Genomic DNA, 26,757 nt, shown 5'->3' with positions numbered 1-26,757 from the left:
CCCCCAGCACCCAGCCCAGTCTCCCATGGGTGCACAGTGCTGCATCACCAAGGGGAGGGAAAGAGAAGGGGGGTGGGGGTGTCTGTGCCCCACTGCCCTGAGACCCCTGCAGCTCTGTCACCGCCCAGCTTCCTGGGGGTGGCAGGGATGGAAGACCTGCTAGGGGTTCGGCCATGGACACAGGGGTGGCTGAGGAACACCAGCCAATTTCCCCGTCCCACCCCACCCCTGCAACACCCTCCACGACTGGAACGACCCCAGGCCAATGCCGGGAGCAGCTAAACACGTCAAAAAGAAGAACGTGTCCTCCCAGAAGACATTTCCTCGCCACCGCCAGCACCCAGGCCCAGCGGGGCACCCCGTGGCTTAGTCGGAGTCGCTGGAGTCCGTGAAGATCATCTCGTGGCCATAACTCGAGTACCGAAAGTCCGTCTCCAGCAGGGCCAGGGTGAGAGCCCACTCGAATACGCAGAGCTCCTCGTCCTCCTCGTCAGAGCTCTCTGAGGGAGAAGGGCTGAACTCCTGCAGCACAGGAGAGAGGATGAGCCCCGGCCCCGAGCCGCGTTGCACGGCCACGCAGCGCCCCAGCCCCCGGGACGCGGTCAGCCCACTTACCACCGGCATCCTCGGCCGCTGCCGTCTACGCTGCGGCAGCCGGCCGGCGGGCAGCTCGTGCAGGTAGATGCAGTCTGACTTGAACGGGCAGCGGCCGCGGTTTCGGACAAAGAACTTGCACCTGATTTTCCTGTGGGATTCAAAGCGCAGTTGTGAGCGCAGGTCCCAGCGCAGCGCGGAGCCCGCAGCCTCACGGCGCCACGCACTCACCCCGTCCGCGCCTTGAAGGTTTCAATGAGCTTCTCCTTCTCACCCACGTCCGAGACCCAATATTTGTGGGGGATGTAGTAACTGGAGGTGACCCGGCACTCTGGGCAGGCCCTGGGTGAAGGCAATGGGTGCAAGTCGGTCTCCCAGAATGGGAGCAGGGAGCACAGGCTCAGCACCCATGCTGGGTGATCCCACCACCACAGCCTCGTCCAGCATCCCTGTCCCCATCACAACTCCCAAGCACCTGTTCCCAAAGGAAAGTGGCTCCCAAAACCACATCACCGGACCCGAGGAAAGATTTCAGGGTGCAGAAGGGGTGACGGTGACCACCCTGCCATGTCCCCATCCCCACTCACTTGATGACCACGCTCTGGAAGTCCCGGCTGCGACGCCACTTGCGGATGCAGCCCACACAGTACGCGTGGCTGCAGTTTGGGAGGATCCCAAAGAGCCGCTCCTCTGGCAGTGCTTTCTCGTACACCCGGTCCATGCAGATGCCGCACACCATGGCCTCGCTCCGAGCTCTCAGCACCGCGGTGGGGACCAGAGCTGCTGCAGTGTCCGGCTCCATGGGGACCTGCAAACGGAGCACCATGGCACTGCAATCCCCTGGCTCCATCACTGCCCCGGCCTCAGGGACCCATGTGGGGTGACGGGGACTGCCCGGCCACAGGAGACCCCCAAGCCCACCTCTGCAGGGTCCGTCCACGTCGCCGTCTCTACCACCGCCTCTCTGGAGTCAGTGGAATTTCGATCCAGTCCCAGTCCTCGCGGCTGGGAGCCTGCAGGCGGGAGAGCTCTTAGAGGGGGAAACGCACATCCTGCCCCATCATCAGTTAAGGCCCCCACCCTAAAAAAGCTGCTACGAGAGGTTTCCACAGCCCCAGCTGGGCCCTGCCCAGAGATGGAGGGAGGAGGATTTGGGTCAAGGGCAGACACATGCACAGGAAGCTCCACAGGGACCACCCCAGTATCTTCAGCCCTGCTGGTCCCCAGGCACCCCAGCACCTACCTGAGGCACCCCGAGCTTGTGCAGGGACAAGTTCTGCACCGACGGCATCACGGGGGATGTTACCAGGTGCTGGAATGTTCTCCTTGTCTTTCTCTTCCTCCTCAACCTCCACGCTTGGGAACTTGAAGGCCGTTTGTGTCACGTTGGGGGCAGGACGGGCCGAGCTGCGCCGGGCCACTGCCGTGGGCGCACCGCCGGGCTCCGAGCCCCAGCGGCCAGGGGCCAAGGGGCCGTAACGGGTCCCCACTGGCACCGGCTCCTCTCGGGTGTGCTGGTAGCTGGAGGAAGCCAGGGACAGAGAGACAGAGGGTCCCGTCAGCCCAGCATGGCACCTCCTGGCTCCCAGCCCATCCCCGTGGCATCAGGCCCCCTCCTCGCTGCCCCTTACCTGCACCGCTCTCCGTAGCTGCAAAACCCGCTCTGGAAGTACCTGCAGGTCTGCGTTGGCTTTGTGTCGTGCGAGAAGCGGCAGCTCTGGCCCCATCGACAGGATCCGCGGGCAAAATTCCTGCCAGGCGGAGAAACCGCATGGCCGGAGTCAGCCCTCCCCTCCAGCCCCGCTCCCCCCGCCCCCAAAATCCCCCCCTGGGTGCCAGCTTTGCCTGGGCGGGCCCCTGCTTTCCGAGCGCCCAGGCTCCCCCGGCCCCCTCCAGCCTCCGCTGACCGCAGAGCAAACGAAGCCGCCGCGCAAGGCTGGGGGCTCCCCCCGGGGCTGGGGGAAGCATGGGGACAAGCCGGGGGTCCCGGCTCCCCGTGGGGGCACGGAAAGGGGCAGGAGTGCTCAGTTTGGGGTTGGCAGGGAGGGAGTGCCGGGCTGGACAGCCCCTGCTCTGGGGGCAGCCGGACGGACAGGCTCTGTCCCCTCCAGCCCCTCACCCTCCAGGGGAAAAGGGGGGGGGGGGGGGGGGGGCTGGGATATCACAAACCACCCTCTGCCCCACAGCGAGGGGCTGGCGGCCCCATCTCCAGCCCATCTCCCCCAAAAACTGCTCCCAGCCGCCCCCCCAAGCCCTACCTGCACAGGGGTTTCCGACAGCCCCCCCGCGCCCTTAACGCCCCAGACGCCGCCAGCGAGCCCGGCTCCATCTCCTCCTCGGCAGCCGAGAGGGCTGGGCCCCCTCCCAGGGCTATTTATGGCCTTGGATGGGCCGGTGGGCGCAACCGGACCCCACCCAGGTAACCGTCACCTGCCCGGCGGGCAGAGCGGCTTAACCCTCGCCCTGCCGCTCCCCCCAGCCCCGATTCTTAGGGGTCTCTGTGCCCCCCAGCTGCATGGGAAAGGCTGGGGGCAGTGGCACGGCTTCCCCTGGGGGCACTGGAGGGGGGAGAGGGAAACCTGGGGGGGGGGTCTGCAGCTGCTCCCCGCAAACCCTGCGGTGCTCAGAGCCGGCCAAGAGCAGACCCCGGTGCCAGCACGTGGTCGGGCTGGCCCTGAGCCCATTTTGGGGTGGCCACAGCCAGGCTCAGCTCATAGCCCAGCTTCAACCCCGCAGCAAGGGCCACGGGAAAGATTCGGGGCTGGGAGGGGTCGGCTCTGAGCCTGGGACCCCCGCTCACCGCTTTTAGGTTTGATGGGAAACGCAGGCAGGAAAACCACAGCACCTACAAGAGCCGGGAATCATGGCAAATCCCTGGAAATCACAGCAAATCCCTGGGAATCCCAGCAAATCCCATCGCCTCTGCTGGAAACCCTCCCAAGGGCAGACCCCCAGGAGCCCAGAGAAACCCCCCCAAAGAAAGGCTGGACGCTAAAAGGTTCTTAAATACGTAGTTCAGATTTATTTAAAGTCAAGTCAGTTTGTGGACACTATTTATATTATTAAAAACACTTGGAGGTTTGTACTTCTAGCAAAAATATACATTTCAGTTTGAGGGTTGTTACACTGTCGAGGAAGGAAGAGCAAAAAGTTCCCCAGGCGATGAGCACGCGAGTCCCGCGTGCCGGGGGATGCCACCGGGGTCTTCGGGAAGGACAAACCCCCCGGGCTCTGGCCAGCGCACCCACGTCTCCGGTGGCTTCCCCGAGAGGGCTTCAAAGTGCTTTAGAAATGGTAAATCGTAACACCCCTGCGAGGTAGGGAGGGAAAGGGGCCGGGCGGGCGGAGGGCAGGGAAACTGAGGCACGGCAAGGAGCCAGAGGGCGGCAGCAGGGGCAGGTTTGGGACCGGCCAGCCCTGTGACGCAGAGGGGAAGGCCAGCGCTCTTCCCCTCCGGGTTTTAAAGGAATTATTGCACCGGGGAAATCTGCTGCCCTGAAGAGGAGGAAAATAAAACCGAGTAATAATTTGCTCCCACACCCCCTCCTTGGGAAGATCCGTATTTCAATAAGGCTGCTCGGGACACACGGGACCACGAGCTGCAGGCGGGTAAGTGCTGCTCCTTAGGTCAGGCACCGTCATCCCGAGCGGGGAGACACAGAGCCCTGCGCAGGGGTCCCGTCCCAGGCACGGGCAGCACCGCGGCGTTTCACTACAGCTGGGAGAGGTTGCGAGGTGAAGTCCCAGAATGGCTCTGGGTTCAGGCAGACCCTGAAGCCTGGAGCTGTCCCCGCGCTCCGGATGGTGGCAGAGGACAAGGAATCACCGGGAAGCTCCTGCTCATTGCGAGCATCCCACCCTCTCCCTGTCTTTTTATAAATACTTGGCTTTTATACTGTGTTTTACAGCTGCGAAGCTCTTTGCAACCAATGCACTGATTAACCCTCTCTGAGCAGAGAGCAGGTGACAATCCAGCTCTCTTTCACAGAGGGGAAACTGAGGCAGGGAGGCTAACAGCCAGGTCAGCACGGTGAGCGCCGTGGGCTGGCCGTGGCTTTGCTTTCCCCTTGCTGGTGCTGCTGAAGGCTTTGCTCGCTGCGGTGCTCACAAGAGCTCTGCTGCACGCGCTGTCCTGCAAAGCCCCCAGCAACCCCGGGGCTTGGGAAGGGAGCTGCAGGACGAGCCCCCGGCCCCTCACAGACCGTTTTGGTAACTCCTATCTGCACAGAAAAGCCTGGGGAAGCACACAGATTCTGCTCTGAAGGTGAATTTTTATGAGTCAAACCCTTTCCCTCCCACTTCCCCATCCCTCCCTCTCTCATACTGAGGTGCCGAGGGGCAGGCTCCCTCCGAAACGGGGGCACCACACAGCACTCAGGGAAGGCAGAGATCACACGATCCCTCCGGGAGACGGGAATACGCCGCAGAGCGAGGGGGGCTGCAGCTGAGGGTCTCTGCTAGGACAGCCCTACCCATCTTCAAATAGTCCGGCTTTTCTTTGGGAAAGAGAGAAAATTCCTTTCATTCCTCAGGTCCTAGACTTCACGGCTCAGGACTACATCCTCGGAGTGCAATATAAAAAAGAAAATAAAGACATGCTGTAAGTGCTGTCGCTGGCCCCGACTGATACCCATGCCGCACTCGGGTCTCCCCATGACCAGAGCATCCCCCACTGTCCCCAAGCTGCCACAGGAACCCCACCGTCCAGGCCGTGTAAACCACCCGGCCGCTCCAGAGGCCCGAGGGAGCAGCTGAAGAGCTGGGCCGCAGTAACGGAAACAGTAGCTTACGATTTGCCTCTGTAAATTCGTTAGTGTGTGTTAACGGAAGCCCTGGCCTAGCAGGTGGTGGCTGCAAAATCCTACAGCATCTTGCCCTATGTACCGTATGTCAGGGTCACGTAGAAAAGAGTTCCCAGTAGAAGAAATGGAAGACATGGGGAAAGGTTTTCTTCGTTCCTGTACAAAGAGTCTTGATGGGAATCCATGGCTTCATTCTCATAAATAACAGGTCCTTAGTACATGTCCTTGTAGATCTCCTGCAGAAGCGGGTGCAGAGATGTCTCCGTCTCCGTCTTCTTGATCTTCTGCACCAGCTGGGCGTGCTCCGTCACCAGCTGCCGCAGGTCGGCCATCTTCTGCAGCAGCTTGGGGAAGAGGTACTGGGCATCCGGGTGGTTGGACTGCAGGTGAAACTCCAGCGCTCGCAGGATGTTGTCTTGGATCTCCTCCACCTGCTTCACGTTCATCAGGCCAGGACGGTCTGTGGAGAGGAAGGACGGTAGCGGGAGTGTTACGGTGTAGCCCTCCAAAGCACATTCTCCTGGGAAAAGGGAGACGGGGACTGTAACCCACCCACCGTGACTCCAACCTCGTCAACTAGACAAGGGTGTTGCAAATTTGTTATGGATACCAGCTCGCTGCTAGGAAACCCCCTACCCTTTCCATCTCGATCTGGGTATCGAGGACTTTAATCAGTAAAATTATAATCAATGATAATACCAATGATTGATAATAGGAAAATACTTAATCAGTACGATTCCAGAATATAAATATAGGGTGATTCTTGTTAACCATAGAACTACAGGGTTACAATTCATATGAAATATCCTTACCTTAGAAATATATAACATCCTTATCTTAGAAATATGAAATATCCTTATCTTAGAAATTAGCCTAACATGTCTGGGGTAGTTTGGGGAGTGGTAGAGCGAGGCACCAGCTATGCAGTTTGGGCTCTGAGCCATCACTTTCAAGCCAAAAGATTCAAGGGCAAGATGACCTTGTTCTCAGGACCATATATGGAGAATTCAAGGAGGGGTTTGACCAACGAATTTGAGGAGGGGGCATCCTGACAACCCCCAAGACCACCAGAAGACCCTCGACTCAAATGACTGAGCATGTGCGAATGGGAAGAGACTTATTATAATGATTTCTCGGAAAGTTGATGTTTATGCATGATATTTCTCGTAAATCTAGTGAAGATGTACATCGGATGTGTATTTAACTGCGCAGGTGCGCACGCTGGGTGGAGCGATCCCCCGTGTGCCCAGCACTGCAATAAAAAAGCGCCTGCTTCTGAACTTCACATTGCTGTTAAGGAGTTTTATTCCGGATTTTGGTAACAAGGGGAGAAGTGTGCCCTTGGACAACAAATCCCACAGCAGCATATGAGAAGGAGATGCCACTTCTACGCTCCTTGTTCTTGGTCCAAGCTTGCTAGGTGTCACCACCATGCAGAAGCTTTGGTTTCACTTCTCTCGCCCCCCTAAGACACCTCTGGCTGATCTCATGGCCAGCTGCAGCTCAGCCCCGCCAGCCCACCCCAAACCACCTCTAAGTACAGGAGGACTCTTCCCGACACTCACGCGGCCAAGAGCGCCCGCTCACCTCCGCACAGGATAATGGCAGCCACAAACAGAGACAGGTCACTGTCATCCAGCTCCAGCGCATTGAACTTCACAGCAAACTCAAATTTGGGCTCCATGATCTCGTTGAAGGGCTTGCGCAGGCTACGGAGGAACTCGCGGGTCACGAAGCCGTTCCCGTTGGCCACCAACAGCCCATCCTTGTTCATGATAGAGGCCAGCATGGCGAAGATGGCCTCGTGCACCCCGTACTTCAGCAGAGTCACTTGGTCGTTCAAGTAGAGGCCTAAGAAGCTGGGGATGCTCTTGGCGAACTCCGTGAGCTCCCGCACGGTCTCCACCGTGGTGCACTGGCAGCGGTAGAAGACGTGCACCCCGATCTCCTTGTAGGGGGGAATGCCGTTCACCAGCTGTTTCCAGACCAGCCCCTTTTCTGCCTGCCACAAGGTGTCCATGTCGTGGATCACAAAAGGCTGCTTGAAAAAGAAGCGAGGAGTTAGGAACCTGCCGCGGGGACTCGAGATACCAGCTCTGCCGAGGACGCTGGCGTTTGTCTGCCTGTCAGTGCCTGGGGAACCTGCCTCCACCCACAACAGCACAGGTCTGCAGAGCAACGGGAATTTTCTCAGCGAGGGGCAGGACGTCTGGAGCCCACCTGGCTGCAGCTGGGACCGGCTGCATGTGGAACAGCCACAGCAGGAGGGACACGTGGAGCGTCTCCCAGAGAACAGCCTCCTGTGTTGTTTCATGGCCAACCCCGCCTGCCCCGGGGAGGGAACTTACTGGGGTGCTGCTGGCCTTCCCGGTCAAGATACCTCTCGCCTTCTTTTTGGTCATGTTGAAGTTTTTCAGGTAGGCGTTGTAGATGTGCTTGGAGAAAGCTTTCAGGTCGGCCACCTGCGGGTTCTGGCAGCTGATCTCGCTCGCCGTCAGCCCCGCCACCAGCTTCCTCTTCTCTGCCTCCGGCATGCGGCCGAAGCGGATTGCTGTGGGGACGCAAAACCGGCGGGTCAGGACACCGGGGATGAGCCCAGGGAGGCAGCGGGCTGCTCTGCCACCGCGTACAGAGGTCTGCGGGTGAACACCTGAGCTCCACAGCATGATACTTCTCCAGGGCTTCAGCTCCTCCAGCACCGACACCTTAATGAACCAGCCACCACTGCCACCCTTGCCAACACAACCTCACACTAAGCTCCCATCCCCGCTCCGCTGGGCTCTCCCACAAATCCTCCTTCCCATAGAAACACCCTGGTTTGGCCAGAAACAAGATGGTTACACCTGAAGATTAAAAATCCCAGCGCAGAAGAGCAACCTGCGTGTCCAGCTCATGCTGGGTCTGCCCGTAAGGGAGAGCCACGTGCCAAAAGCCTGCCTGCACGGTGGGAACGAACGGCTCCTTCTCGTATGGAAGGAGGAGATGAAGAGCCAAAGGCCCAAAGCATTGCGTTTGAAAGATGATCTCCTAGCAAGAAGAGAGCCATGGGACAAAGCACGCGACATACAGCCTCCCTGTGCAAACGCGTCACGGAGGGGCAGATGGCCCCGTGGCACCCAGCTGGCCAGCCCTGCGGACAGCGGCGACACTCACCGTTATGCGACATGCCCAGCGAGAGGCATTTCTGGAAGCGGCAGTACTGGCACTTGTTCCGGTTCTTCTTCTGAATCTTGCAGCTCCGCTCGCACTTCTCGTACTCCAGCTTCATGCGGATCGTCCGGCGGAAGAAACCCTGCAGGCAGGCGGCATAGAGCGGGATGGGGAGCAGGGGGACAAGGGAACAGCACTGTTAGCCCCTGTGGTTTGGGACCAGGCTGGTTTATTATCCCCAGGAGCCTCATGGAGGTTCAGCTGGGTGGGGAGGAGGAGCCCTGGGTCTCCAGAGGCTCTGTCTCAAGGAGAGGTCGAGCAGGGGGAGAAGAGGGACGCAGAGGAGGAACCGTGGAGCGCAGCCCAGTGCCGGACACCGCGCGTGTGATACTGCAGGCAGCCAGCAGAGAGGGATGGAGGAACGAGCTGCGGGCCGGCCCCAGCCTGCGGGAATGTCTGGCAGGACCTAGGCCGTTAACGCAGCCCCGCTGGCATCCGCTGCGGGGGAAAGAATTTCAGAGGCACATCTAAGCGATCCCAGGGGGATAAACACATAGCTCGCTGCTGATCTGCAGCACAGAAAGCATCTTTAAAAGCAAAGCCAGCGTCCTTGCGGGGATAGATGGATTTGCCTTACAAAGTAAAGCATGACGGGGCAAGATTTGGGCCATACGCATCTCAGCTGCCTCCCCCAGGACAGCATTTGTGTGCCTGCCTCTACTCTCCACTCTCTGGACAGGCTGCAACTCAATCCTGCATCCCTGCTTTGCTGCAAACCTGCTTGTCTGAAGAGATGGCGTGCTCCTGGGGGTCTGATCTCTGGACCCAGCCCTCCCCAGGGCGTACGTACCTTGCAGCCCTCGCAGGCGTGCACGCCGTAGTGAAACCCCGAGGCTTTGTCTCCGCAGACCCTGCACTCCACGTTCAGCGCTCCCAAGGCCGCCTCCTCGCAGCCCATCTGCAGTTGGTCTGACAGGGAAGGAGAGGAGCTCTGCAAAACGTCTGCAAACACATCAAGGGGTACGAGCTTTCGCATCGCAGCCGCAAGCCCGGTGTCGCGCCTAACTCCTCCAGCCACGGGGCTGACGAGGGATTTCCAGCAGCGTCCCAGCCCGCCACTGGCATCACGTCTGGGCAGTCAGCCTCTGAGATCAGGCCCTGGCTGCAGGCAGATGCCACGCACAGAGCCCCCAGCGCGCCCAGCAGCTGAGAGACTCCACATCAACGCTGATTTCTTTCCTCTGGCATTCACATCTGGGCAATGAAACCCAAGTGGCAAATTTTATAATCCCCAGTTGGCAGGCAGCTGGCACAGGGCTGCCCGGCTGGAACATCCAGCAGCAACAAACCTTCTCCCCAGCTCCTACAGCCAGTCTGCACTGAGGACTTCACCAAGTGGCCAGGGAAGCGTTCTCAGGCACCCTGGGAGTCCTCCCCATCTGGGGCACAACATCACCTGTCTGTCCTTTTAATTTCCGTTTCCCAACCCGCTGCCAACGGCTGCACAGTGACCGCACAGAGGAAGAAATAAGCCTCTCCATAACTTGGCTCTTGATGCATTATTTCACAAAGAGAAGAGATTAAAACAAGCCAAATTCCATTCACAGGCAGGTCCTCTGCCCTTTGCAGCCCAGCACGCTGCCCGGAGGACGTGGGTGCCTGGATGCTCCAGGGACACAAGAGTTCCCGCAGCTCCGCTCACCTGTGCAGCTGCTCGAAGGCAGCGAGCTGTCCGCTTCTCCACTTGGGTCCGAGGTTCCACTTGCCACCGTCACTGCCTCTTCCTCTTCCTCCTCCTCTTCCTTGACCTCAGGTACTTTCTCCTGTAGTTGTTCCATAATTGATCACCCCTCAGTGCCAAGACTGCAATCCCTGGCATAGCTCTGGCATCATCCGCGTCTAGCCGAGATGGACCCTACCAGGCTGTTCCTGCTAGCCTGCGGGACAGAGGGAGAAACGCGCCGTGGCTGCTCGGAACGCCCACGCAGAGCATCTCAGCAGCAGCGCGGTGTGTAACCACCGCAGCAGAAACACTGCCCCAGAAACGTCCCCCCCCCAACACAACTACTGCCCTGGGACGTCACAGTGGTAGCCAAGGCCAGGGTTTGGCCGAGCCAAGCCCACTGGAAAGATTAAGGTAGCGCCAGCTTCATCCTCCATCCCCGCCCAGCCAAGGCAGAGCTCGGGGCGAGGGCAGCGGCCGATCAGGGCACAGTGGCTCCGTGCCCACGGGTGGGAGACGCTGGGGAGCAGGGCTCAGCGCGGCACCAGACACTGGCCAAAAGCCCCCGGCCCGTGCGAGCCATTTGCAAGACTGATGGCTTCCTGTCAGCCCCCGCACTCACGCTCCTTCCCGTTACAGCGCTGGTGTTTATTTTCACTCATCGTTTGGGACTGGCCCCGGCTCCTCTGCCAAGAGCCGCCGGGTTGAACGTGTTGCTGTTGCTCTGCGCAGCTCCCGGGCTGTGCTCAGCCACGGGGTCCGGCGGCGTGATCGCGACGGCTGCACAATCCAGCCAGTGTCTTAATCCTGCGTTTCCTGTGGGAGGAATGGCCTCATCCTCCCTGCGTGCTTCCGCTCCTTGTTTGCCTTGGTCCAGCCCAAACAGCTCACAAAAAACTCAAGCCATGCAAGCAATGCACCATCGGTACTGCGACCATCGCAGAGCCATTCCCTCCTCCCTCCCAACCACGCCGGATCTCAGCCGAGCATCCGGCTCACGCTGCAACATCCCAGCGCTCGTTTACCTCCAAATCTTCGTCCCTAAACTGGCTCTTGCTTGAGTAATTAATATCTCAAGCGCAGTCGATGTAGAGTTGCATCCACTTCCTTAAAGGAGTTATTTTTAAGTGGAGATCCATCAGAAAAGCCACTGAAATCCAGGTTCCACCAGGAAAGGCTCAATTTGCAGGCACAAATTAAACTGATGCAGCATCTTCAAGCCCACAGTAGAGTGAAGCGAGCAAGCTGCTCGCAGGGGACTCGTGCAAGGACAACCCCCAGCACCAGGACGGTCTGCGACCCGTGCCCGAGCCCGCGCCACAGCACAGGGCTTGACTTGAACTGCGCTCAGCTCCTTGGATTCGCTGGAAAGCCATCAGCACCCAGCAAGGTCAGAGCTCCCTGCGAGACGAAGCAAGCAGCCGAGGGAGAGGACAAAACCTGCAAGGAGGAGGTTGAACGCAGAAACACATCGCAAAGCCAGGACCCACGTCAGCTCCCAGAGCCGCCGCTGCACCAGAGTCCGGGTCTCCCGCGGGCGAGGGGCTTTGCTCTTCCCCTCCGTGCCGGGAATTCAGCCGGCAGGACAGATGGCTTTGTTTCACGGAGAGGTATGGTAGAGGCAACCAGCGAGCGCGGCTGCCCTGCTCTCCTTCAGGGCTCCGGGGTGCTCAGACACGGGCAGAGCGCTCCCTCCCCGTGCCTCCGCGCGAGCACTAAGGGACCATTGAAGGGCTGTGTTATCCTTGGCCTCCTCTCACACATCCCGCGCGGTGGGACACGGCGCACAGGCAGGAAAACCTATTCATCGGAGACGGAGGGTAACGAGCCCGATCGTTTTGAAGGCTATATATAAATGAATGTACAAACATCAGGGAAACGCTTTTGCCTGGAACAGCAGTTAGTGGAGGAAGCTTGTGGAAGGAGAAACCAGTCTACAGTGGAAAATACATCCAACAGCAGCTTAATGAGCTGCTTATTAGCTCTCCTTTGTCTCTGGGACCCAGCGGAGGCCACTTGCTTTCAACCCAGCGCAGATGTAGCCCTCTGCTTCACCCCAGACGCCTCACAGCACGTTGCTGTCGGAATAACGTGGGCACATTCCTCCAGCTGCATCCCGCCATCTGCCAGGTCTACTCAGGGCTGCGTGCTCCTGGGGTGGCGATGACATTGTGACATGCAGCTTGCTCCCCCAAACCCACCAAAGCAACCCCAAAACCATGCTCAGAGTCAGTCTGGCTACAGATGGGTCTGCAGCCCTGAGGAGGTTTTCCCCTCGCGCACAAACAGCACAGCAATGCTCCAGCTAAGGCTCCCCACGTGCATGCAGGCATCAGGGGAAGGATACGGATTCGGATCCCGCCCTTCAGGAGTGGTTGCAGAGCCAGAGAAAGAAAAGCTTTTACCAGAAAGCTGGGAATGTGTTGTTTTCCTATCTCCTTGCAGGCCAAGAGTAGAGGGGCCTGGGCAGAGGGAAGCTGCAAGAGCTGTTTGCACACCTGCCTTTCCCTTCGCCATTCCCCTGTTTTCTAAACAACAGAGAGAGAGGAAGAGGAGCGGGGAAAAGGGATTGATTTCACACGGGAGGCTGCACCCCCTGCCTTCGGCAGATGAAAGGCCAAGGCAGCTTCCACCCGGGTGAAAGGCAGGGCACGGCCATGCCTGCGTACCCCGGCGTGGAGCGAGCTGGCTTGGCCCGGGGCAGCTGCACAGCAGCCAAACCTGATCCCATGCAGAGACTGTGGAGATTTGCTGAGGTTGCACACGCTCCTGCGTTCCCCCGCGAGCCCCGCGGTTCAGAGGGGGGTATCCTGGGAAGCTGGAGCTGCCCGGAGCTTTGTCCGATCTCTGTCCCTCTGAGCGCGAGGAGGGACCTGCCCTGCCAGCACGGCCACGGGCAGGGTTGTCACAGCCCTGCACCTTCGTGGCACGGCCCTGGGGACAGCTGCGTGGATGGCAGAGGATGGCCAAAGGGCTCAGCTCAACCTCAGGACCTTGCGGTGCCTCTACATCCACACCCAGCAGAGTGGGCAGAGCTAGAGGAGGGATGACTCGATCTCCTCGCCTTGGCTAAAAAGCCACGCGCCGGAGCACAGCACACAAGCTTCAAGCTGCAGGGACAGGGGCAGAGATTCCTGCCCAGCGTAGCCACCCCCATTTTCCATTCAGCAGCTGTCACAGGGCAGCGATGGAAAGAGAGAACAGAAACAAGGACAGGGACCGTGAATTCCTTCTTAAGCTTCTCCAGAGAATCCGGCAAAGCTGTTTCCCTTCCTCTTCCCAGAGGATGGGAAGGAGCAAGAGGGCAAGCCAAGCATCTCGTGACTTGCTCTGCCCTTGCCTCAGTCACCGTTCCAAGGAGCTTCTGTAACCCTGGCTGAGACAGCAGCCGCCCTCCCGCGAGCCTGCAGCCGGCGGAGGGTGGGTTTGTTTGCTGGCTCCGGGCTTGGGCAGATGCCTGCTGGCTGCCCCGCTCCCACGCTGCGAAGAGCATGAGCAACAGGTTTCTCTTTCCTAGAAGCAAGGGCTGGCGTCTACGCCAAGCTAAACCATATGGCGGGAATGAGGGGAGAGACAGGGCACAACGAGACGAGGGAAAAAAAAAACAAACAAACCAGGAATAAAAGTTAAAAGGAGAAAAACCTTCAGCATGGACCCCTTGCATGAAGGCAGTACTTCTCCAGAGCCAACCAAGATCCAAGCCTCCAGTTCCTCAACCTGCAGCTTGTGCCCTTTTGTCCCAACAGCTCCTCACCGCCGATTAGCATGTAAACCTTGGAGCCACATTCAGGGAAGCAGAAGCTGACAAACTGGCGAGGAAGTGCCTGTTTCCCATGGTCCATGCACAGGAGGGGTGGTGGGACGATACAACAGATAATCCCAGTTTCTCACCAGTATTCGAGTCCCGCACACAGAGCGAAGCGTCGCAAAAAGGGGATGTGCCTTTCAACACAGACATCCTGGCGCTGGCAGCCAGCCAGCCACAAAATAAGAGCAAGGAAGTGCTTATAATTAGAAGGACCTCGTCTTTAAACCAGGTGTAGTTTCACTGGTGGTGAGCTCAAACAGGAGGTAATTTCGGCAAGCTCACGAGGGTGGAGAGAGGACACCCATCCCCATTTCCCTCCAGGAGAATATACATTTATACAGGTGGGATTGACAAAGTCGCCATTGCTGTTTGGAGTGCCACCACATGAGATCCCTCCCTGGAAGACGGGAGTTTCCAGGCAAATCAAAGTGCCAAAAAAAAAAGTCCAGACCTCCCAAGATCACAGAGTTGATCCACTCAAAGCAGTTGTTCCTTGTTACTGTAAAAGAGGTCACCAGGAATTGTGAAAGGAAAGAGGAAGCTCTCTTGGCTTGTGTTTTTATTCCTCTGGATGAAAGTGTTAGCCAAAGTCACAGTCAACAGAAGTGAATCCTTTTGGAAGAGGTGAGATGAGAACTCAGCCCTCTGTACAGCAGCGCGCTGTGAATCTACAAACAAAACTGGAACTGAATCCACAGAAAAATGTGATTGCCGCTTGTTGGCCATCTTTTGCAGAAGGTCCCTTGGGTTGTGTCACTGCTTCCGACGTTTGCTGATCAAGCACCAGTTTCTGTTCCTCCTCCGACACGTCAGCTACTGCTAATAAAAGCCAAGTAAGAGCTACGCAGATGCTGCAATACAGGAAAGGTAACCAAGTGCACAAAACAGGAGAGACAAACATTGCAAACATGTTTGTTTTTGTTCCTGAAAGATCAACACACCCCCTCATTAGCTAATGAGATCTCAGCTCGCTTACTACCCAAGCGCTTCCTCCTTTACTCAAAGGCAGGCTACATGCAGACATAAACTACTAGAGCTAGCAAGAGCGAGCCCTTCCATGCAGCCCTGGCCAACGCCGACACCCAGAGCCAGATTTTCCCCTTGAAGCATCTGCTCAGACATTGCACCATGCCCCCGTCTTGTGATCTCTCCAACGCTGCGGTGCGGGCTGTCTGCGTTTTACGCAGTATGAGCCCAGCTCGGTGCTGCCGGAGCTGCTATTACCGCGTTGCTGTTAATTACTCAGGAACATGTGACAGAGGGGGCAGGAGATTCCCTCGCTTGCCTTGAGCTGCCAGGCTTGCCAAAACGAATCACACATCTGCTTCCTGCTTTCTCGCCTGTGCTGGGTTTCTTCAGAGAGCGAGAGGTATGGCAGAAATAGAAGCAAATTGGACTTTGGGCAATGAACTCACAACCACGTGCAAAAGCTGGGTCTGCCAGTCTGCTCTTCTCGTTCAATTCATCCTCCAGGAGCTACAGATGTCCCTGGCTCCGGCGCCTCCAGGCATGTATCAGATGTTCTCGGAAATCTTGAGACGGCAGATACAGGGAGAGGGTCCATGCCCCGACAGCAATCATCCCTACACACCTTTCCAGGAGGGACTCCCTGCCCTCTTCAGCCTCTGCCGGGCTCCCAGCTGCCTTTTGCAGAAGGGGTAACAGCAGGGCAGGCAGTGAAGCGCTGAGCAGTTAGCTCTTATCTCAAGTCCTGTTTCACGACCTTCAGCAAATCCTGTCAACCCCCACACCTCCATTTCCTTCATCAGAAAAAAAACAAAAACCAAACTCAACAACCCCCAAAAACCAAAGCCAGGACTTTACAGTGCTTCCTTCCTGATCCCTTCCTTGCTGCATTAGCTCACAGAGATGGCATGTTTTGGAGGCGCAGAGGAATACAGCGGTGCCAAGCGTCATTGTTTATTCCCGTATTACGGATTTTGACACCTGTTTGCAGTCACGCTCGCAAGGCTGGCCTCCCCGGCCCCAGGTCAGCACACCACGCTGCTTGTGACCATCTCCTCCTGTTGTACATTCCTATATGAAGTGTTTCCAAGAGTACTTTCAGGAAATAAACTAGTACATCTCTTCTTGGCAGTTGCTGACCGATATTTGTGGTCTGGCGTCAACTCGGGACAGCCCGGCGCACCTCGGGGCAGGAGAGGCACGTGGCTCTGGCTTGCTGCAAGGACGGCCACAGCCAGGAAACAAGCAGGTACGAGAAAGGTGACACCACTGGGGTTTCTCAGAACTGGAAAACGCATAGAAGTGTTGCTATTTGAGAAGATCATTAAGTCTGGTTAGGAGAGAGGACCATCTCCACCGCAGCCCAGGGCACAGCAGGGGTGGCCGTGGAGCTGTGGTGACCCGCTGCCCAGCCCAGCATCTCCCATTTGTGCTCCTCCAGCAGCCTTCTGCTCCACAAGTGCCAGCTTTCATATCCCTGCGACTTCTCTGGAAGTGCCAGAGAAGCCATCTGGGATATATTCCCCTTCCCTTTACCATCCTGAAGGCGAGGAGGTCGGCAGCTCAGAGCCGCTGAGCCACTGTAAGCTGATGCTTTCCAAAGCTCCTGAAGTCCTCTCGCGCTTCACTCCAGGGCGCTCGGTTTGCTTACAGACCCCTCGTCCTCCTGAACCCGAGCAGGACATGTGGAAGGATCCAGTTTCAGGAACATCAGTAATTATAGAACAGGGCTGACAAGGGAGGAGCTCGGGGGAAGAGCAACAACATTTCCAAAGGCAGACGGTGGGCACAGGGTGTTACAGCCTTAGAGCAGCATTTAAATAGAAAACCAGGAAAGCATCAAGTAGGACAAGTTGTCATTGCAAACGAGAGCACCGGTGGCAGTGAGTAAGGCCATCATGTGCTGTGCACATCAGGACACATCTTAGTTTTCCTCAAAGCCTCAATGTCACTGGGACACTAGCAAGTGTTACCCCTGTTTTGGATGGGGCAATCAGCTCCCCTGAAAAGCCATGAGGGGAAGAAAAGCAGCAGCAGGCCAACGCGTCGCTCTGGATCACGTGCGTGCAGCCTGCCGCCTGCAGCCAAACACCCAGCAGGTCACTAAGTTCTCCCAGATCCAGGAAAACATCCACAAAAATAGTGGCAAACCTCTTTGCAGCAACTGAGATTTTAGATCCCACGAGCTAACCGGGGGAAAAAAAAATAAAATCCACCAGCCTGTGTGTTTTGTTACGCTTACACTTGGACTCCAAGAAAAGTGCTACCGGTTTTGTAGACCTTAGCAAAATATCCTGGGCACCAGCCATGCTGCTCTGATCCCAGGACGCAGCTGACAGTGAGCAATTATGCCCAGGCACAAGTTCAGATGATTCAGCAAGGCCTGGGAACGTACGCACCGAGCAAATCACCATGTTCACTGCCTCTCCATTTCAACCGCAGAGCAGGAAAAATGAGGGAGTCTGCGCTTGACTGCATCTGCCTCCATTCGGAAAACTCCGGAGAGCATTAGAATAATTTTGTTACACAAAATAGTTCAACACCCTCCTAGGGAATGAGAGGGGAACGATGTTTCCTTACTATTTTTGGCCACATTCACACAGCAAGAGCCGACTGGAGGAGCAGAGGTTTCCCTGCGTTTTCGGCAGCAATACGAGCAGCGATCGTGTCAGCGTGATCCTGCCAAGACTCCTCTGCCAATTAGAGGATCTCAGTGCACGCTCCGACCGTTTGGATTTCCGCCTCAGCCCCTAGAAAACAAAACGCTCGAGCAAAGCCTTAGCACCTTTCATAACATCCTCGCATCTTTGGCACCGTCTTGGGGGTACAGAGAGAGGTACACAGCGAGCCAACGACTACTGCTTCCCAACACAGCCAGCTGCTGGGAGCTTAGTGGGCTACACCGGCTCCAGCCCCAAACTCACGCTCACCGACAATGCTTTTCCAGAGATTCCCATGTCCCTAAGTCACACAACGTAATGCCTATCCCACGGACACGAGAAACCACCGATTTTTTGCAGAGACATGGGTCTCTGACCATCAGCCCTTGTGGGGTTAACAGCTTTCAAGGTCCAACAGCTCCAGCAGGATCCATATAATCAACTTGAAGGTGAAAAGAAGATTTGGGCATTTTCAGAAATATTCCAGATTCACATTAAACTGAAATCAAGAGTCACATGAAAAAAAAGTTTGTAAAAAATCAGGCAGGATAGGGATTGAAGCTTAGGTTCCCACCACCGAGGTGACGGCACAAAACACTGCTTGTTTTGAAGCCATCTCACCCTTCCTCTCTTCGGCCTGACAGAGCCTTTCCCAAGGAGACGTTGCTCAGGCAGCAGTATGGTTCATAGTAAAGTTTGTCTTAACAGACCATCACAGAAACGCTTCCCTATCAGCTCAGGTAGGAGAGCTCTTCTGCCCTTTTAAGCCACCAGAGCTGTTCCCTGTCTCCATCCCACATCTCTGTTACGGGGTTGAACATGCATGTTCTGTTTTTTTCCTGTTCCTCAACCAAGGCAAACGAGAAAATGCAGGATGAGGCCAACGATTCTGGTTAGCATGGACATTATACGGCTGTTGCTATCCACAAGCCTCAGAGATGTGCTCTGGCTTGACTCAGCACCACGAGAAACACTCATGTTTCTGGCTTGTGCTTTCATCCCACCACCTCCTTCCCGGGCAGGATCCCCCTGCAAACCACAGCCTCCGCAAATCCCACACTTTCGAGGAGAACCTGTCCACGGGGATCCCCAGGAAAGCACCCTGACACACATATGTACGTCGGAGCCCTTCGCAAAGCCAGTCTGAAAAAGCTGACGCAAATGACCTCAGACGTTCAAAGCTCTTGGCTAAGTGTTGGAGGACACAGACATTTTCCAGACGCTATGACCAGAGCGGTGAATATTAGAGCATTTCAAGAAGTCATCCCGAAACTGAGGCACAACTCGAGTCAGTTCTGCTCTGAAGCCTTCTCGCAACCAAGCAAGCCTCCAGTGAACGTCGTCCCAAAACATTTATTTTGGGGAAGATGCATTTCACAATCTCCTTGACAAAAACGCTTCATATTGCCGTTGATCGTTCCACTCTAAACCCTGCTTTGGGAAAGTCATTTCCGAGGCATTTTGCCAACGCAAACACATTTCAGAGTATAAAATAAAATGAAAAAAAAATAGTTCTACAGAAAAATCTTATTTGTACTCACTATGGAAATCACTTCTGCTTGTCTAAAGTTTCCCAGACTCTCCAAAATTATTGCAGCAGCGATAAGCAGCGTATCTCTGAACAGCAACACTTTAGAAAAGCAGAGATTGCTCCGCAGTGCCTGACGAGGAAGCAGCTACACAGCCTGACAATCTGCGGGTAACAGCGAGGGCAGTTGTCCCTACTATAAAGCAAGGAAGTCAATAGAAATCACAAAAAAAACAAACATCTCTAGAATTTCATAGTCAGGGCAAAGCCAGGCTGGGTTCTGGCAGCAAATAACCTCTCAGGCATAAGCACTGTAACACCATCTCACTCAATTAAAAAATCATTTGCACATCAGGTCCCGCTACACGAAGGAGCCCGAGAGTCGTGCTAATTCCTCATTCTCCAAGAACATTTGCAGATTTCCAGTTCATAATTCAATAGCCACAGACGAAATATTCCCTGAAAGGCAACAAGCTGTACTACTGTACAAAAATACAGATTTGTCAACAGGAAACACACCAGAGAGACGGAGACCATGAACATCAGCAAGCAATTCTGCACAACAATGCTCTTCTGATCAGCAAAGCCTCATGTGGCTCGTTACAAAACCCTCTCCACACGCTGCAGAAATCCTTGGAAGTCCATGTCTCGAACGGCAGTTGCACAAACTTGACACAGAAAACCGCGTCTCTGTCCGGCTAAACACCTTAGACGTGCGTTGCGGCAAAAATAAATCCACGCCCTACGCGCAAACAGCCACAGCACGGTTAGAAGCTGTGCACAGCATCTGGGCCACCACAGTGAAGACTTTTGGGCATCACTTCAGAGGTCTGCGGGCAGGACAATGTCTGCCCGAGCTGGTGTTGACCACCTCCTCAAAACCCCTGTCCCAGCTCGGCCGTAACCCGCTCGGTTTTGTCCGAGTAAGGGGACAGACGGCACTGGCACTGCTGCCAGAGCGCGTGTCCGGATCGTTAGGCGATTGCTTACCCAAGTACGGTCCCTTATCTCAAGAACCCTCCTCAATCTACAAAAGTCAATTTTAGTCATAAAAACCAGTGAAATAATCAAATATTAAATAACTATACTTTGAGAATAACAGTCGGCTTAGAAGAACAGGATTAGATCATGATACTCACAGTGTAATCCGTAAAGATCGTATTCAGAAACTGAACAAAAATAAGGCACAGAGTTTAAATTTAAAAAGCAATTTAAGAAAGTTTAAGCTATTGGACTAAAGTGAAACTTTCTGAAAGCAAGCCGCACTTCCTAGGCTCTTCCCTCTCCCAAGTTTTTAAAAACATACGTAGGATAAGCGCTGTGGCAGACCGCCCGCGTGTGAAAGGGAAGGGTTTTACCTCTCCGGAGCAGCTGTCCCCATCTGCTCATCGCTGAAAGCCACCGTTCAGTTACCATGTCCGCACGCGGAGCTGAAAACCGAAGCAATCTGCAAGAGAACACAACGCGAATTTCCACGGCTGTGCTGAAGGCCAGATATTTATGCCGCTGGGAGAACTGGGCTGGATCCAGCCACAGCTCTGAAATGTAAACACATACTCCCTCTACTGCACGCTGAAACTCTTGTAGGTAGGAAATACATAACGGTTACAAAGATCAGGTATCCCTGGAGATGGAAACTCCCCCTACCAACCAGGACCTGCATCCTGCTCACGGACAGCAGGATATTCCCAGATTTGTCGAGTGAATATTGCGTGGAGGTGATTTACGGTTTGTTATTTAAGCCCACGCTGGCCCCTAACCAAAAACTGTGTCCTGAACTCCCCTTGGATGATTTTAATGCTAAAAACTACGCTCCCCTATGGATAATGAGTATGCTAATGAAGAGGACCTCCCTAAATGTTTAAAACACGACTACATGTAATCATGGGCAGTGGGAAAAGTATGGGTGACCAATCAGTTTTTTTACTGTGATCCCTTCCTTGCTATTATTTTGTATAAAAGACCTCTTGTGCTCCTAAGAGGTGTGCTGGCCCCAACCCCTCACCAGGCTTGGAGCATCAGGCTGTCACCTTTGCCTTATGTCACCCTCAGCCAGAGGCCAGCGACCCTGAGCTTTTATGACAACGCACAAAGTTGATGCTAGAAAAAGGTCTAGGGTGGCCATAGGGTGGTTTGTTTACTCAGCTTGCTTAATCCACCTTTAAGAGGCCGCCAGAAAGTTACTGCAGCTTTAATGAATTTCCCTCTCGGGTGTTTGAAACCTAAGGATTCGACAGAGTTCATTCCCTCTTCTTGGTTTTCCTGATAACTTTGCAAACAGCCTCGTACTCATTGCAGGCTCAGGAGTGCAGTAACAGACCAACGCTGGAAAAAAAAAATGGCTTACGAGGCTTTGAACTAGAGGACGTAGAGAAAATATGTTCTATTTTTAGATGCAGTTATGCAGACTAACTGGACTAACATATTAAACAAAGATGTTGTGAACATGATGCTACTTGAACCCACGTACCCTCCCTGACATTACCCGGGCTTAGCTGCTCCTCCCGCCCCGACGGAAAAGCCCCGGTTCCTATTGCTGCCTCCAACACGGGACGGCTCGGCTCTGACACGGCACAGGGAGGTGCAGCTGCTCAGAAGAGGATGAAAGAAGAAAGCAAATCCCCTGTCCCAAAACCAGAGGCTCCCAGCACGAGTGTGGATGGCATTTCCTATGCCATCAAGCAGCCCGGAGGGAGGGCAAGGGTGTGACACCCAAAAAAATAACCACCGTTCCTTGTGTTGGAGCATCATTCGTATCAGGATCACTCTTCCTTGAAGTCAGTCATACAAAAAAAATCACAGCCCCCCTTGGTTTATAGGGCAGAGGGACGAGCTGAGACACCCTGCCCAAAGGTCAGCCGGCGAGGAAGGAGCGCAGATCCAGCGCCCAGCCCTCTGCTGTCGTGGGGGCCACAAAACCGCACACAGCAGCTTCACTTTCACAGCAGGACATCATAGCTACAGCAAGTTTGTCACCCCCTCCTCCCAAAACGGAAAGCAGTTTTTCTAAAACACCCCAGACAAAGTTTTTCCTTTAACCTTCCTGATGAGGAACAACAAGAAAAGTCATCACAACCCCACTGGCGCATCAGCAGCGAGCTTCCTCCATCTCCACCAGCACTAAATCCCATCCTTGATTCAGTAACAGAGCGTAGCGTTGACACTGTCAACGAGGGCATGAATCACACCCTGAGCAGGTCAGAGCACTTTGCTGCTGCTGCTGCTGCCCGAGACATGAGAATTAAAACTAAATTACTAGCTCACCTCCTCCTGCTCACAGCTAAGCACCAGGGCATGCCCCATCACCATCACGCACAAGGCCACGCTTGCACCAGCTCGGCAGGGCACGGAGGGAACCTGCCAGCACATCCCTCCTGAAAGCTTCCTCTTGTGTCCCTGCCTGACGCACGGCAAGTCACGGAGAAACCTCCCGCGTCAGCACAGCCCGGAGCACGCCTGCAGCAGGAGGGGAAAGGGATTCTCCGCTGAAGGCAGCATGGGAGTTTGCACAAAGAGAGACGGCGGGAGGAGGAACAAGAAACGGGACACGGGCTGCATCAACCAGCAGGTCACCAGTTCAAGAGATCAACGTTGCTACCAGCCTCGGGACTCCAGTTCGTGGGGCGGCCACGCCGCATCCTCTTTCCATGCTCAGATCCCTCTGCACGGCCACGACGGGCATTACCCAGCCCCTGCGGCGCAGCCAGAGCCCGCCTGCCTCTGGCCACCCATGGCCCCTTCACAGGGGCTTTCCCAACACGTGGGGGCTCAACAGACCAACTCCTTCCCGCAAGCACGACGGCCGCTCGCCGGCAAGAGGCCTCCCAGCGCAGCTGCCGAGGGGGAAGGAGGCCAAAGCTGAATTACACCAGGACGCTGTTTGAAGCCACGCGGACACAATGCCGTCGATGACAGACAGATGCTCTGGGAAAAGCATAGACGGGATGGTCACAGAGGGCGTGTGTTCTCTCCCGCTCCACCGACAAGCTGCATCTTCAGCCGCTTTTCCTCCCCGTGCCTGGATTTTCCACCCAGGGACACTAAAACACACCTACCTCATAAAGAGGTTTTGAACCTTAATTCACTGGCTTCTGTAAATAGGCTCTCTGATCATAAAGAAATCGGGCTGTTAAACATCACTCGAGGTGGAGTCACTGCACACAAACTTCTGGAAGCACAGCGAGGCCAGGAGGCCTTCTGACCACACGAAAAAGGGGAGGTCAAAACTCATCTGGGGAGGAAGAGTTCAACGTAACAACAGGATCCTTGTTGGTTGTAATAACAGAGCTTGGAGCCAGCCAGCGAGGAAGGAAAAAAGGCAACAGGTTGGTAAGACAAAACAAAGGAGGGAAGCAGGAGGTGAAAGAAAATTAGGTCTCTTGCTTCAAGGTCCTGCCACCTCCTTCCGCATGCTCGTTTACCTTTCACCTAGGATTTGTTAAAAGTGCTGTTAAAGCTAATGAGGCAGTTACACTCAGCCCAGCCAGCACGCAGGTACCACCTTCCCGCATTCAGCTACGAGCGCTGGCAGCGCGGGACAAGCGACCTCGTGCAGAGCTCCCAAGTGCTTTAGGGCCACAATTTAATAAAGGCGGCAGTACCCCGGCTTCGTAGGTGGGAAAAGCGTGGCACAAAAAGTAAAGGTCTTTTATCTGGGGTCTCAGGGAAAGCAGGAGCGTGATCGAGAGCAGAATGTGGAGATATGAGGGACAAGAAAAGGGCTTCCAGATCCTTTCTCCCCTAGGAGCCCCTCACCCGATGCACCGCTGATGGACCATCCTGCCCCTCTTGCTTTTCCTCCTTCCAGCCCCAGCCCCCAGCAGTGCCCCTCACTGGTACCCAAAAACCACAGGCCAACTCCCCCTCTGCCACCCCACTCCTGGGAGAGAAGAGAGGGAGAGCGTTCCCCCAGGGCCTCCCCCATTTGGGCCACGTCCCATCCTCCATCTTCCCAAGCAGGATCAAGAGCCTCCACCCTAAAGCCACCAATGTGTCCCTGCCCTCCTGGCCCCCTCCAAATCTCTGCCCCCTGAAATCCCTCCCTGCCTCCTCGACACTCAGACCCATGTGTGCAGGCCTCCACGCCACCGGAGCTCCTGGTCCCACCCCACCCCCTCAGAAAGCCCCCGTGCGCCCCCATCTCCTCCAACCTACACCCACAGAGAGCCCCCATCGCCAGCCTCATCCCCCGCTCCCCTGCTCCTCGCTATCCCCCCACCCCACAGCACAGCCTGCCCCATACCCTGCCGCCTACCCTCCGTCCTCTGGACGTGCAATGTCCCACACCCCCTGTCCCTGTCCCTCACACACCCCTGTCCCCACTGCCCCACACCCCCTGGTCCCCCACATACCCCATCCTTGCTGCCCCACACCCCATGGCCCTGTTCCCCACACACCCCTATCCCCACTGCCCCACGTCCCTGTCCCCCACATACCTCTGTCCCCACTGCCCCATAACCCCTGTCCCCCAAATTCTTGTCCCCAATGCCCCATAACCCATGTCCCCCTCACATTCCTGTCCCCACTGCCCCATAACCCCTATCCCCCCAAATTCCTGTCCCCACTGCCCCATAACCCCTGTCCCCCCCACACCCCTGTCCCCACTGCCCCATAACCCCTATCCCCCCAAATTCCTGTCCCCACTGCCCCATAACCCCTATCCCCCCAAATTCCTGTCCCCACTGCCCCATAACCCCTGTCCCCCCCACACCCCTGTCCCCACTGCCCCATAACCCCTATCCCCCCAAATTCCTGTCCCCACTGCCCCATAACCCCTGTCCCCCCCACACCCCTGTCCCCACTGCCCCATAACCCCTGTCCCCCCCACACCCCGACCACCCCACACCGTGCCCCTGCCCGCCCCCGTCCCCCCCCAGGCCTCACCCCGCTCACCTCCCGCCGCGGCCCCGCTCCCCTTCCGCCGCTCCCCCCCGGCCGCCGGTGCCCCGCACGTCACCGCGCCCGCCCTGACGCCACCGCACACCCAACGCCCCGCAGCCAATCGCCGCCGCCGGGAGGTCGTTACCGCGTCACCACGGCAACGGCCCAAGCCCGCCCCGCCCCGCCCCGCGGCGCCCCCTGGTGGGCGCGGACCACACGTCTCTTCCCTCCCCTCCCATCCCACCACCTCCGGGCGGGCGCGGGGGCTCATGGGAAATGTAGGCGCTGCGGGCGGGGCGTGCTGGGCAGGGAGCGTGGGGTGGAGGCACAAAATGGCGGCGGGGGCGGGGAGGTGCTGGGGTTTCGCCCTCAGGGCTGGGGCACCAGCGCACAGGGACGGCTGAGCGGCCCAGCTGCCACCTCGGCGTGCGGCCACCCTGTCCCTGAGCCTGCGGGCTGCCCCGCCGCGGCTGAGCGGGACCCGCCATGGCTGGCAGGGACCCGCCGCTGGGCCCAAGCCTTCCCCCGTGGGTCCCCAGCAGCGTGGAGGGAGAGGGAAGCCGTGTCGGTGCAGCACGGGCAGGGGGAAACATCTGTCCTGCGTGCAGACATGAGGGCAGGCGTCCCCGAGACCCCCCCACTAAACCCTCCCGGGCCAGGCGGGTTCGTGGGTGTCACTGGGGCCGTGTCTCGGAGAGGGAAGTCCTGCAGGCGGCACCGAGCTCCGTGTCACGGCCGTGGTGGCTCATCCGGAGACATCTGCTGCGGCAGGACCACAAATGGAGCTGGGTACATGCTGCCAGGCAGCCCCCCGGCAGCCCTGGGCAGGGGGCCCGGCAATAACCAGCACAGCCCAGCCCATGCTGTGCTGGAACAGGGATTTGTCTCAGGCAATGAAGCTGCGACCTGAGGTCCAGAGAGCCGCTGACTCCAGCTCTGCCAGGCCAGGTGCTTCGCTGGACGCTGTGGGACCATCACGACCCACCGCTCGAGGTGCCCGTGGGAGCTCTGGGGCTCTCCTCCCCACTCTGAGCCCCGGGTTGCTTTCCACCCCCACAGGGCTGGATCAGGGCGTTGGAAGCTTTCTGCTGTTACTTGAGGTCTGGGACGGAGCTAATTTTAAAACTTCACACCCTCGGTAAACCACAGCGGTGGCTAAGCTGCTAAGTGACATTACAGCTAAAAAGCACAGGTCCTGTTCTCACTGCCGTTACCCAAGGAGCGGCGCAGAGCTCAGACGATGCCCCCAGTTAATGCAGATATAGCCACAGTGAGGGTTTGGCCTGTCATTCCCAAAAACACGGAACTCCAGGACAGCGGAGTTTGGGCAGAGCTGTGGCTTTAGGGCTGCGAAAGATTCACGTAGAGAGCGTCAAGGTTTGTGTCTGACTCTGCGAACACTCACACGCACAATGTTACCCCACAGAGAGCTCCAGGTTTCCCACAGGAGACCCCCACGGGCGTGCAGACCCCACACCCACCCACGCCGGTGCAGGGGTGGGATGGTGGGAGCGGCAGAGAGCTGGGTTTTCCCAGCGCCTCCGTGCGCTCTCCTTGTGATCCTGCTGCAGAGTTTCTTCTTAGTCAGAGGCACTGGGGCACACCATGCACATCCAGGGCTGACTTAGTCCACCTCCAGCTCTCGG

The 26,757-nt window shown here is 56.7% G+C and overlaps 2 protein-coding genes across 5 annotated transcripts; both read right to left on the bottom strand.

The window, feature by feature from the left end:
• Nucleotides 1–366: 366 nt before the first annotated feature.
• LOC147597998 (uncharacterized) lies at nucleotides 367–2,923 on the bottom strand. Its single transcript, XM_086765917.1, has 8 exons — nucleotides 2,853–2,923; nucleotides 2,226–2,345; nucleotides 1,838–2,115; nucleotides 1,516–1,607; nucleotides 1,182–1,402; nucleotides 826–936; nucleotides 616–745; nucleotides 367–522 (listed from the first exon to the last, which is right to left on the bottom strand). The coding sequence occupies exons 1-8, from the start codon at nucleotides 2,921–2,923 to the stop codon at nucleotides 367–369; spliced, it is 1,179 nt and encodes a 392-aa protein (XP_086622043.1).
• Nucleotides 2,924–4,250: 1,327 nt separating this feature from the next.
• PPARD (peroxisome proliferator activated receptor delta) lies at nucleotides 4,251–25,154 on the bottom strand. Of its 4 annotated transcripts, none has more exons than XM_086765614.1 (8): nucleotides 25,124–25,154; nucleotides 20,590–20,678; nucleotides 10,249–10,483; nucleotides 9,397–9,548; nucleotides 8,550–8,688; nucleotides 7,745–7,947; nucleotides 6,984–7,437; nucleotides 4,251–5,856 (listed from the first exon to the last, which is right to left on the bottom strand). In XM_086765614.1, exons 3-8 carry the CDS (start codon nucleotides 10,382–10,384, stop codon nucleotides 5,609–5,611), a joined length of 1,332 nt encoding a protein of 443 aa, XP_086621740.1. In that variant the 5' UTR covers nucleotides 10,385–10,483; nucleotides 20,590–20,678; nucleotides 25,124–25,154; the 3' UTR covers nucleotides 4,251–5,608. The 4 variants fall into 4 exon arrangements, with proteins under 4 accessions (XP_086621740.1, XP_086621743.1, XP_086621741.1 ...); XM_086765617.1 differs by having other exon boundaries at nucleotides 6,984–7,434; XM_086765615.1 differs by lacking the exons at nucleotides 20,590–20,678; nucleotides 25,124–25,154 and adding an exon at nucleotides 20,371–20,506.
• Nucleotides 25,155–26,757: the final 1,603 nt, after the last annotated feature.

The sequence above is a fragment of the Chlamydotis macqueenii genome, chromosome 23 (assembly GCF_036417535.1).
Source record: "Chlamydotis macqueenii isolate bChlMac1 chromosome 23, bChlMac1.mat, whole genome shotgun sequence".
Classification (NCBI taxonomy): Eukaryota; Metazoa; Chordata; class Aves; order Otidiformes; family Otididae; genus Chlamydotis; species Chlamydotis macqueenii.
The sequence above is the reverse complement of the archived record's forward strand: the minus strand, read 5'-3'. Positions and strand labels throughout refer to the sequence as shown.

Excerpts from the sequence above, each read along its gene's own strand:
- PPARD (XM_086765614.1), bottom strand. The coding sequence starts at position 10,384 with ATGGAACAACTACAGGAGAAAGTACCTGAGGTCAAGGAAGAGGAGGAG. Across the intron at positions 9,549-10,248 it reads GCCTTCGAGCAGCTGCACAG|ACGTTTTGCAGAGCTCCTCT; the intron begins GTGAGCGGAGCT and ends ATGTGTTTGCAG. Across the intron at positions 5,857-6,983 it reads TGCCATTATCCTGTGCGGAG|ACCGTCCTGGCCTGATGAAC; the intron begins GTGAGCGGGCGC and ends TCCTCTCCACAG.
- LOC147597998 (XM_086765917.1), bottom strand. The coding sequence starts at position 2,923 with ATGGAGCCGGGCTCGCTGGCGGCGTCTGGGGCGTTAAGGGCGCGGGGG. Across the intron at positions 2,346-2,852 it reads TGTCGGAAACCCCTGTGCAG|GAATTTTGCCCGCGGATCCT; the intron begins GTAGGGCTTGGG and ends TCCGCCTGGCAG. Across the intron at positions 1,608-1,837 it reads ACAAGCTCGGGGTGCCTCAG|GCTCCCAGCCGCGAGGACTG; the intron begins GTAGGTGCTGGG and ends TCCCGCCTGCAG.